The sequence below is a fragment of the Lissotriton helveticus genome, chromosome 2_1 (genome assembly GCF_964261635.1).
Source record: "Lissotriton helveticus chromosome 2_1, aLisHel1.1, whole genome shotgun sequence".
Taxonomy (NCBI): domain Eukaryota; kingdom Metazoa; phylum Chordata; class Amphibia; order Caudata; family Salamandridae; genus Lissotriton; species Lissotriton helveticus.
The window spans coordinates 1,399,996,020-1,400,008,290 of record NC_136059.1 but is presented as its reverse complement, the minus strand read 5'-3'; the positions used below and the strand labels follow the sequence as shown (position 1 = coordinate 1,400,008,290).

At 45.6% G+C, this 12,271-nt stretch overlaps 1 protein-coding gene across 1 annotated transcript in view; it reads right to left on the bottom strand.

The window, feature by feature from the left end:
- The window catches only part of LOC144818685 (dynein axonemal heavy chain 6-like), a 1,395,111-nt gene that overhangs the window by 1,169,471 nt on the left and 213,369 nt on the right, over positions 1-12,271 (bottom strand). Inside the window, exons 8-9 of the mRNA XM_078676337.1 lie at positions 2,229-2,381; positions 1,100-1,240 (exon numbers count right to left, since the gene is read on the bottom strand). Of these exons, the coding sequence (XP_078532463.1) occupies positions 1,100-1,240; positions 2,229-2,381 (294 nt within the window). The remainder of the gene's footprint in view (positions 1-1,099; positions 1,241-2,228; positions 2,382-12,271) is intronic.

Genomic DNA, 12,271 nt, shown 5'->3' with positions numbered 1-12,271 from the left:
ATAATCACAATTGCAGAGCGACAACATAGGGTTTAGACATGCACACACACCTAGTACCCGCACATGCGGAAAATAAACAGAGACTACACATGTTCAAAGTAATAGCAGCCATACACACATGCTCCAATCAGCAAGTCAGCTACACACTAAAAGGATATTAAAAGGTAGAACACCACTACTCACTAGAATGAAAAAGACTACAATACACCGGGAAGTGCAAGGCAGCAAACAGAGATGGGAGGGAGGAGGTTGGGGTAACAGAAAGCAGCAATAAAGGGAAAAGCATTCACGGGGAAGGGGGTGATCTGGTAAGAGGAGACGGAGCTGGTAAAGGCACAAGCACTGTGCAGAGTGCGGAAAAAGAAAGAAAAAAGTAGGTCATAAAATGGTCATAAAAAAGGAGCAGAGGAGGTTTACAAGTGCTTATTCAATGCTCTGAGGGGAGGGCTAAACACAAGAAGAGGCATGACAATGCTTGTCAGGGACAAATGGTGTTAAAGAATATGAGACAGAAGATGGAGCGAGTAAACGGGAAGTATGTGAGTGGGCTGAAGTCCTCAGATTAAACACAGCATGTCTCTTTGAGACAGCATATGCGCTGTCCAGCTGAGACCTAATAAACTCAGGTAGCTCAGGTGCTACACTTACACGGGAAACATCCTTTACAACGAAACTTTTACAACGCAGTGCTTTTACAACGCAGGTTTTACAACGAAAACCGTTACAATGCATTGCGCTGGGGGGCGCTCTAGGATAGGGAATAGATTTAATTTACTATCCAACACCTTCCCTAGTGTCCATGGGGACTGGAGTTGGAATAGTAAATGAAACTATTCACTATCCAGCACCCCAAAGCGCTATGCGTTGTAAAGGTTTGCGTTGTAAAAACTGCGTTGTAACAGCATGCGTGGTAAAAGCATGAGTTGTAACGTCATACATCCCTCTTACACTGTATGAATGACTGCCATCTTCGATGATTATTATAGTGACAGTCAAGTGGTGATAGCTGACATGATTCCCAAGAGGCATACAAACTGGAGGCTTCCTGACTAAATTCACTTGTACTACACAAAGCTTGAAAGTTACATTTATCGCTCACCTGCACGAACCAATCAATCGTACAGCAGTTCACCAAGGATGGAAACATGCGGCATCGTGCTCGGAAAGCTTCTCCAACAGGGCTCATGCAGAGCACTATATGCATCTTCTGACGAACTCGATTAATGAAGAACTGAAACACCTACGGATGTGAAACAGATGTAAGACACTGCTATCAAGAAAGAAATGTACACAAACTAGTACGAAAACAGGGGAATACTGAAAGTGTTTCTGTGGGATGTGAAACACCACACAGTAATTCGTGGTTAGTATCCGTTGCAGCATCGGAATTCATAATATGGGATTGGCATATACTTCTGTGTCTAAAGGGATGCTACATAATGTGTGCATAAAAGTTGTGAATCTAAAGGATATATAGATTGGGAAGGTTCACTAAACTCAGATTTATTTACAGAAGAACATCTCCTACGTTGTAAGGGATTGTTTATAGAAAATAGGTTTTTTTCTAAATCTGTTTTAATGTTATTAAAAGCAATTCGAAGGTTTTTAGCTCACAATTTGAACTTGGGTGTGTGTGTGCACCTGTGCTCCTGAAGCACCGGGCTACACCCATGTTTAATTCACAGAAGGGTAGGTCAGGGTTTGCACTCTCCTTTGGCCTTCCTTCTTTAGTTAGACTCTCGAAGAAGTGCCATGAAGCAGTCTCTTTAAGTGCAAGTTGGCATTCTATTTAATACTAGCATCAAAGGCGGACTCAATTGAAGGTACACATCTGATCCTGAGAGTAAAAGTTCAAAGTGCACTCTACTGCTTTTACGTTAGCCTTTCCTCAGTTTTTGACTTTGGATTTTCTAACAAAAAGGCAGACATCGCAATAAAACTGGCAAATCAAAATAGATGATGAACTCAAGAACACAATGTACACACGTGAACTATAACATTTACCACTAATCCGGACAACACTCTCCAGCTGCCCGCTGTGCCCCGTGGGCATATTTAGAGATGAGGCTAAAAAGAAACATGGTCATTTCCACTTCTTTGACCCATCAGAATTAATCAGAGCGGGGGGAAGGGGAGAATACAGAGTTGTTGCATTTCTTATTTATAAACCTATTGTCTGCAGGAGAGTTAAAGTTGTTACCATCTTTCTGGAATACATTTTAGTTTACCTCGTCTCTACTTCCCTCTGGTATTCCTGCTTCTTTTGCTTTTGGTCTTGTAGCTGCCAAAACAAATTCCAGCTCATCTTTTTCAAAGAGACTGGGGACTTCGCCAGAGTTAAGAATATTGTTTATGTCTTCCAAAAACTCCTCCACAACAATCTGTGGATCAGAAAAATGATTAACTGTTATTATCTATTCAAGTAGCTGGAGAAATGTTGCATTGTTTCCGATTAAAATAGTAGGTCTTCCATCTACACCAATACAAACATTACAGAATGTATGATACGTGCAATAAATCTGAACCTGCAATGTTCACTGTAGAGCGCGAGAAGATTGTAGGGATGTTCTTGCCTGATGAAGATTGTTGAAAACAGGGGTTTCTGGTTGGCTGAGGCAACATCCATCACCCTCGTGATGTATAACCTGGGCTCACCCTTGAGTAGCTGGCACTGAGTAGTTGAGGTTTATCACAGAGGCAATGTGAAAAACATCGGCACATCACTCGCTCACGATAAATATACCCCATGCGGTACAAAAGAGACTTCACACCAGTCGAATGTAAACATTGTTTGTATTCAACACACGCATATAATCAATGCAACATAAACATTATGTACATTTGGGCATAAATCACACTTGGAAATAGTACTAGCAGTACTAGGCCCACTCGTGTTATAATAATATGAAAAATATACACACTGGGGACAATTCCTAAACTAACTCCCCAACACATCGTACATAGCACCCTTATGCGATTCAACACGCTATATACCCCTGGTCCCCCCCAACAGTCCTTATACTTCAATCTCATACAGTTAGAGGGGGCACCCTGGGTAACAAAGAAATCAGAACCATGTACATTCATTCAGGAGCTTAAACCACTTTTTAGCAGCATTGCGGGCCGGGGCCTCGAGGGAAACACTAGTGTCAAATGTAAAGTGCTTTTGGTATGAAATTAACCAATAAAACCACGCCGGCAGCCAATGTTGTGAAACACTAGTGGTACACACCCACAGTCACTTCTGCGCACACACACTCGCACCACACCGCTCCTCGGTGCCACTGATACCAGCCAGTCCATATGGGACGTTCTTACTCTCCTACACACTCAACACCCAAATGCGGTGCGCTGATATTCAGAAGCTCAATGGATAACAAGCAGCAGACCCCAAGGCCCACCACCTCCCTCCGACCACCAGTTCATACCGACTGTCCTATGACCCCGGATGGACGTTTACCAGGTCCCACTTAGTCTGGTCTCTCCAGAACAGGTGGAGAAATTAACACGTTTTAATTTTGAGTTAGCAGTAAACAATAGGGGGTTTCAGCCACTGAGGAAATCACCCAGAGGTCTCAAAACACAAAGGAGTCACACAGTTTCTTGAACCGCTTCAAAATTCTCTTGGAAGCATTCTTCTAGCCCAATCTCTCTCGCCACTACCTGGCAGAACAATGTCTTTGAGAGGGGCCAGGTGAGGAGAGGCCAGTTGGTCCACCAATATGAGGGTCAGGAAGGGAGCAGCCCATGAATGGGGAAATAACACAGGGGAGCCTCTCAGATGCAGTAGGAACCCCTCCATGTACAAGTTGATCAGTTGTACCCAGGCAGTTCGGGTAGAAGGTCTGGTGCACACTGGGATGAGTTGCACCAGAGACTTCAGGTCACACACACGAAAAGTAGCAAATTCCGCACATCATGGAAATGAGGCAAAATAACCGGTGCACATTAAAATGGGTTGCAACATGCAATTCCAATCACACAAAATGACGAGTCGCAAATTCAGCACCTCTCTAGAAATGAGGCAGCAAGTCCGGTGCACGTTGATTCGGGTTACACCAGACTAGTCTGGTCACACATACAGGTGCAAGTTCAGCAGAGCCACATGGGGTAGAATGAGGCACTAGTATGGGTACACCCCCAACTCTGAGGATCGCACCCTGTGAATTGGACACCACATGCAATGAGCATGCAGTTGCCATGAAAAACAAGAGAGATGCCGCACACACAACGAAACGGCAACACTGGGTCCCACAACTGATGAATCTGTTCACCACCAAGAGAGCTTATGAGTGTCAGGGTCCCTGTAGTACAGGAAGCATACAGTTTAGACGCTTGCAGGTTTCTGGGGCCCCGAAGTAGGCAACCTGGTTTCCAGACAAAGTTCTTAGTCAAGCCCCAGCGCCTCGCTACCTGTTAGGATTCAGCAGACAAAGTAGGCACTTGTGAGGGTACCGCTCTCCATATGACACAGGTAGATGGTTTAAGCCCCTTGTAGTAGATCTTTAAAATCCCTGACATCTCCAGGAGGAGAGGAGGCCCACTAATGGACCCTTGGGGGCACACTTCAGGGCGCCGCAGTCCAACAGGTCTTCAGCCTAGGCCAGCCTCTATTCTGAGAGTTATCCTTCATGTGCACGACAGATTCCTCTGACAGCATGCACCATGCAGTCCGGGTTCTCTGGTCCCATCTCCCTACAAGCATATCTCTTCTTTGCGGAAGCATGGCACCAGTAGTTATACTGAAGTGTGCCTTTGAAGTTGGGGTGGTTTAGAGGGTCTTCTTTTGAAACATAGAGGTATCCCCTAAAGTTCAGGCCTGTCTGCCAGGGGGCGTGGAATTCAGATCTACATCTTTAGAGGGGCCATGATCCGACCCTAAAGGCTAAGTGTCACAACCTCCCCTTCAAATCTATTCCACTCTGCCATCAAATGGCGGAGGTCTGTTATTCCCTGGCATGGCCTTGGTTTATAGCTGCCTTTGGGGAGTTTGTAGATGTGCTTCCCTGACCTGTCATATAGCTCCTGTATATCCTTATATCGTGTTAAGTTAGCGTAGGTACATTTGAGGTTTAAACGCCATTTTTCTTTCTTGCAACTTCTGCACACGACACTTAATTGTTGACTTAGCTTTCAACCTAGTAGATTGCCGTGGTGTATGTGAGAATATTATGTTATTGCTCTGATATCAGCTTTGCTTAATAAACTATGTCTGCACGAAGAGTGCTGAAGTTTCAGGAACAACACGATATGGAATTGTTATGAGGTCTGATCTCCACGCCTTCATAGTCATAACACAAGTGCAGCCTTTGCCAACTCTGGCTTCAGGCGGGATTGATATTGCTTTGCACGAGGCACATAGAACACACTTGATGCGGTGCACATGCAGAGAGAGCTGGTGTATGCTGATGTGATTCCTTTCATGCTAGGACACTAAGGTATGGGCCCGCCCTAAAACAACCCAAAGAGACCTTCTTAGCTAATGATATAATATATGTGTTAGGGTGGGTGAGATATAAGTGTTGTTAACTCTTATTCATTACAGTATGTTAACATGCTGTCACCATTCGCTTTTTATGTCTTAGTAACTATGCTGGTAATTTTGCTACTGATAATAAGTATACTTGTATTATCTAAGATACTGCGCCTGAGAAGACGGCATTAGTAAATAAACATTTCAAATGCACATGTGTCTTCTTTACTCCATGTTCTGGTTTGTAATGATAACATAACGAAAGAGTGTTCATGAGTCCCACGTACCCTGAGGTACAGTAAGTTCATGTTCTGGTTTGTCTAAACATTGGGAGTTTGATATGTCCAATGAGACACTGTAGCTAGCTCGGTAAGGGGTGAGTTGGGTACTAAGGTGTGTTTTGGGTCACCCTAATTCGCCGAGGTTCCACTCCTCTGTGCACAGTTCTGTGTGAGAACAGAAACCCTGCGACATGGCGCCCAGCGGTTTCGGTGGTCTTATATCATGACACTCGAGTAGTTTTTCGTTCATACCTTAACCCCTTCACCACCGTTTCCGGAAAGCGGGGTGTCGGTGAAACCTACCTATTTTTTGAAATAGGTCTTATTCAAGCTTGATTCTTTCTTAAACGGTTTCTTTGAATTACTACCCAGTTGTGCTACAAAGTATTCTTTGTATTTTCTTGTTTCCAGTGTTGTCATGGCGGCGGTGGCCATTGCGCAGTATAGTCGCGTGGCGGTGCGCAACCATCTTCAGACGTACCAGGTCCCGGTGGATGGGATGGCTGTGATTTTCGTGGTATGTGCAGATCCGGCGTTCCCTTACGAGTTGTTTTACTCTTGGGTTACGTTTCCGGCTGTGGACGCAAATTCTGGTTTGTTCCACTCCTACACCGCCTCGGCTGTCCCGGCTGAGTATACACTGTACAGGGCATTGGAAATACCTATTGATCATTGGCAGCATCGAGTTTGGTTTGATGGCGCCCTCCCCCACTCTTTGTCCGCTGCGAGGTTAGGTCCACTCTCAATTCCAGGTACAAATTGGCCTGCATTGGGTGGTTTTACCCCGCACCCGAATCACGGCGCTTGTACCCTGCAGGAAATTCGTAGGCTACATGTTGTTTCCATTTCCGTGATTCGAGCATTAGTGCAATACATCGGTCGCCACGTGCCTGGTGGTCCCCAGGGGGGTGCGGCCGTTCCCATGGATCGAGGCGGAATGCGTCTCAATCCAGTGATGGTAAATTCGGTTTTTGGTGCACGTCCAGTTGACAACGATGACTTCCCGTTCTGGCTAGCAGAGAAGTTTGATCAACTGGAGGCGGTTTTTCCGAATTCTACTCCTGCTGATAAGCATAGAATGTTGACGATTACTTTACCGAAGGATTTAACTCCTGAACTTGTTGACTGTGAAAGCTGGGGAAAAACATTTGCGGCCGTTTATACGAGGTGCTTCGGCACCCCGTCTATGAATGCCCTGCCTGACATCATTAAACGTGTTCAGAATGATCACGGTCCAGAGGCGGCGGTTGAATTGGGTATGCGCCTGTGTGGTTCTTTTGAGATTGTAAGTGATCTCATACTCTCCAATGTTAAAGGGGATGCTGTGAACTTTCAGGTGTCGAACGCTTTGGCTGCTCTGCCCGATGCCGATAAACCCCGTCAGTTGGCAAAGATTGTTGTGGCCGCTTATAAGACGATTGGCCGCACAAGTAGAGGTCTGAAATATTTTACAGTAAAGGAGAAAAAACATCCTCAGGGACAATCTGCAGTTGCAGATGTCCAGAATAAGTCCAAAAAACAGAATTGGCCTAAGAAACAGACACAGGGGAAGCAATATATGCAGACTCAGGATTCTTTTCCTGCACTACAGACTCCTGCGCCGACAGAGAAAGTTTATGATTTGCGCAATCGCGCGATGATTAAATCACCTGATCGATTTCAGGGTTCTGATCAACGCTCTCCTCGTTCCTTCCAGGAAACATCGGCCCCGAAGACCGGTGGAGGAGGGGGTGGACGTGGACGTGGTGGCCAACAGGGACGTGGTCAGTCCCGCCAAACGGACGGCGCAGTGAAGCAGGAGGATTCTACGCCTAAGAGACCGCAGTTTGCGAAAAAGAAAGTCGCAGCCTTAACAGCGCATCGATATGCCACAGATAGTGAGAACGCGGCTTCGGAATCTGACGTGGGCTCTGACCTTGCTGGACAGCGCGGCGGAGATAACCATAGTCAGAGAGGCGCTGCGTCCACTACTGAGGGTGACAGCGACTGATGTCTACGTTGTGATAGAAACAGCGGATACGAGACTTGCTCCCCCAGAAAGACTTTATGAAATTGTCCTGTTAATTGAAGGTGACATACAGCGTACCGTTAAAGGTGTATTTTGGGAAAATCTGTCTTCTACGTATGATATTTTACTTTCGGAGGCTGACTGGCCCCCACCATTTGTGCTCGCGGCGCCGCGAGGGGAGGAGGTGATCCTCCCCAGTTTCGCGAACACTGTCTCGAAAGAGCATGCGCAGCATTTTGCAGAAGAGTGGGCTCGAGCTCTCGCGCCGGCTCTGTACCGTAACCAATGTGGTTGGGATAAATTGTCGCCTTGCCACGAAATTCCGTTGCGGTCTCAGCCGCAGCCTCAACCTCAATATCCCATTAGGCGTGAAGCAAAATCTTCCGTCGCGGAAATCCTTGAACAATTGGAATATCAGGGAGTTATTGAAACGTGTGTGTCACCGATGAATAATCCCCTTTTTACTGTGAACAAACCTGACGGATCATATCGTTTGGTTTTGGATTACCGGCATTTAAACTCGCATTGCCGTAACTGTGCAGTACAGAATACTCACGGCTCTGCCCTTGTGGATAGTCTCGTGCGTAAGCGTTTCAAGACAACGCTTGACATATCCAACGGTTTTTATGCCCACAGATTGGACAGCTTTAGCTCCCAATGGACCAGTTTTACGAGCGCTGGAGTCCAAAAACAATTCCGGCGTCTTCCAATGGGCTATAAGAATAGTCCTGGTATATTTACCGCTCGCATTGTCTCTATTCTGGAGGCACTCGACCCTGATGCTTTTTCGTATGTGGATGACATATATCTCACAGACGACGATATTTGGGAGCATCTGTGTCGTGTAAATTCTGTTATTTGCAACTTCGCTGACATGGGTTACAAATTTAACTTTGCAAAATCGCACATTGCTGAACACACAGTGTTGTTTTTGGGCTATGAGCTCAACAATGAAGGTAGAGGTTTGGCTCCTCACTTCTTAGAGAAGTGCGCACAATTACGCGCTCCTACAACACTGAAAAAATTACAATCTTTACTGGGCTTTTTGAATTTCGGAAGGACATACATTCCAGAATATGCCCAGCGTATCAAGCCGTTGTATGCATTAATACAACCTACTTTCTCAAAATCATGCTGGCTGCCTGAGCATTCAGCCATTTTGCAATCCTTGCAGGCTGATCTGCTCGCTTCTAAATACTTTCTGACTCGTGATAACCACACCAACCTGGTGATAAGAATAATCCCAGGGGCGGTGGGTTTCACGTACCTGACTTTTAATGAAGGAGACACAGTGCCTATTGCTTACAAGTCACACTTGTACACTTCGGCTGAATTGCGGTTTCCCACTGTGGAGAAAGTTTTAACTGCTGTACAGATGGCGATTCTTAAAGAACGAGCTCTGTCACAGGGGAAGCGCATGTTAGTGGTAACACCCTGTCCTCATTTGGAGGCAGTCACGAAAGCCAGTGTACCAAATTCTAAAGCTTTGCACCCACGGTGGATTCAATGGGCAGCGTCATTGACGTCCACGGATGTCACGTTTATTTTTGACGCCTCTTTACGGTCGCAAGAGTACTTGCAGTATGAGTTCGTTCATCCTGCTCCTCTGGCTATGCGACCTTTGGAGGACTTCCATTGCATCATTTACACTGATGGGTCGGCGCAGGTTGCGCATGGCTCTAAACATGCCTACGTTTCCGCATGCGCTATTGTGGTTGGTGCTGTGTTGAACGATGGATTCATTTCCAGGGAGGTACACACGTTGCCCCTGGGCGATTGCACTGCACAATTGGCTGAGCTTCGTGCTCTTTTACTAGCGTTGGAGTACGCAGATCCAAGTGTTACTACTCTGATTGTAAGTGATTCTTACTACTGTGTCCAGTCTTACAATGAAAACTTGTTCTTTTGGATTCAAAATGATTTTCATGATTCCAAGGGTAGCACAATAAAACACAAAATGATCTGGGTTCGAGTGGCAGAGCTTAAGGCTATGTTACCTCTCGTTTATGTGATTCATACTCTCGGTCATCAGCCCGTAGGAGTTTACGCTGTTGGCAACTCGCTTGCTGGTGAAGCAGCGAAATCAGCAGTATCTACATACTTAGTTGCAGCGGTTACTAGGTCAAAAACCAAGATTGATAGCGACATCTTGGCGGCAGTTGCTGCCTCTGAGAAGGGAAGTAAGCATCCTGCGGGATTCCCTTCAAAGTACAAATGCCACTTAAGTCCCGAAAAGGTTCCTTTTGTGACAATTCCTGACGTTGGGGAACGGCTGATTCCCAACTCGGATCGCAGAGCAGACTTGATTACAGCGGCACATGAAGGTGTGGCGTCTGCGCATGCGGGCGTCTCGGCCACTGTAACTCAATTACAACAACGTTTCTGGTGGCGGGGACTGTACAAACAGACGCGTGATTATGTCCTTCTTTGTGAAATATGCCAGCAGATTAAACCTTCAACTGCTACGCGTCCGCCACAGACTCAGTTGTACATTTCCAATAAACGGCTAGGTTGTGTTTATTTAGATCACTGCGGTCCTTTTTCATCTGATACTGCGTATAAGTACATCTTAGTAGCAGTTGACTCATGCACACGCTTTGTGTGGGTATGGCCACATCGCAGCGCTGATTCACGGACTGTCATTAGAGATTTGCGTGTCTTTATAGGGATTTTTGCCTGTGGTACCTTCCATTCGGATCAGGGTCCGGCTTTCGCCTCTAAGGCGTATAAGGATGCCATGACTTCGTTGGGGGTCCAAGTCAAGTTTTCGTCTCCCTACAGACCTGAGGGTAACAGTGTAGTTGAGCGAATGAACCGTGATTTAAAGCAATCTTTGACAGCCCGAGTTATAGGCACTGGCAGAAACTGGCTGGCTCACCTCTATGGCGTGCAGCGTGCTCTTAATAATCTCCCTAGAAGGTCTCTGGGTGGGCGGACCCCATACGAAATGCTCTTTGGCATCAAGATGTTCGTCCCTGACCTTGACGGTCTAGACTGTGTGGTTCGCGCCACTAGCTTTGACGCAGATGAACATTGCACTGTTTTACAGAATCTACAAAAGACCAGAGACAGTCTTGCAAAGGAACATTTGCCCTCCACGTCGGATGATGCGTTGCAGATCCCGGTAGTTGGCTGGCTACCCCAAGTTGGCGAACTGGTTCGAGAGAAGATCGATAACAAGAAAGAATTTGGTCCTTCCTATCGAGCTCCGGTTCCTGTCCTTGGAGTGAAGGGCACAAGAACAGTCATTTTACCACCACTTCCTGGTCGTAAGGAAAACAGGTTTATTTCAATTGACAATGTCAAGATACACAGAGTGGCCGATTCTTCTTAGCATGACACCGGCTGTTTCCTGTCCTTCCATTGTGAGAAATTCAGTTATGCCCACTGCTTCTAATATTGAACCTGAATTGGCCATCGAATTACCTGCTGTTTCCAGTCCATTATTAAATAATTTACCCGGAACTAACATTGATGAGATAGACTATACCTACCCCACTGATTTGTCCATGCCTGACCTGCAAGCTCGTATAGCCACGGAATCCAGATTTTCATTTGACTCTGCTTCCCTTGCCTCGAAGAAACCCTCTCGAATTGCAGTTTATGCTAGCCTGTTTAAAAAACATTTTTTGATACCCCCTTGGACATACATTTGGCTGGTCCTTTTTTCAGTTTACCTTTTTATGTCAATTGGTTTTGTGTTTTATTTTTTTCGAATCAATGGACACTATGTCGAGGAGAGAACTTGCATTACTCATCTGAATGGAACTTTGGCCCCGCTTTCCTCGTCCCATTCTACACACAGATTTAAAAGAGACTTGACTTTGGTTAACATCACAGCATGGCCTGTCCTTGACGGAATCGTGTGGGATGCAGTTCGGTTTCAGATTCATGGCCCAACGGAAGTCGTTAATGTCCCTAATGTACTTAGAGTGAATATGGGGGATGTGGTGAAACAAAACATTCGTTCTGATGACTGGGATGTCAATGCTGTAGAAAGTTTATTTTCTGATTTGCAATACTATGCTGCATTTGATGCTGAGGATTTATATTTAGAATCTGCTAATTATGGTGAATTATTCTGTTACCAACATTATGGCAATCACTTCTTACACAAAACATCATCCAGAAGGGATACTGTTAACTTTACTCAGTGGGAACATTGCCCAGCGCCTCATCAGGGGAGTTCTGAAACATTTCTGAGAAAGTATACTTACTTCACTGACTTTAATCAGTCCAATCCCGAGTCCTTTTATTTTAAGTTTCGAAAAATGCCAATGTCCAAGGTTAGACTTACCGATACTAAATTGTTGTATTCGAAGTCCTTCCTTGATCAATTAGTTACTGGAGGCTATGAGTTATGGAAGGATACGATAGACCTTAAATCAGTTTGGGGTTCAAAGGCCTGGCAGGTACAAGGCACTGAGGCTTTGCACCGTGCATGTCTCATCCCGAATCATATGCTGTTTCTGAATGAAACAATTTCCCAGACCACATGCTTTGGATTGG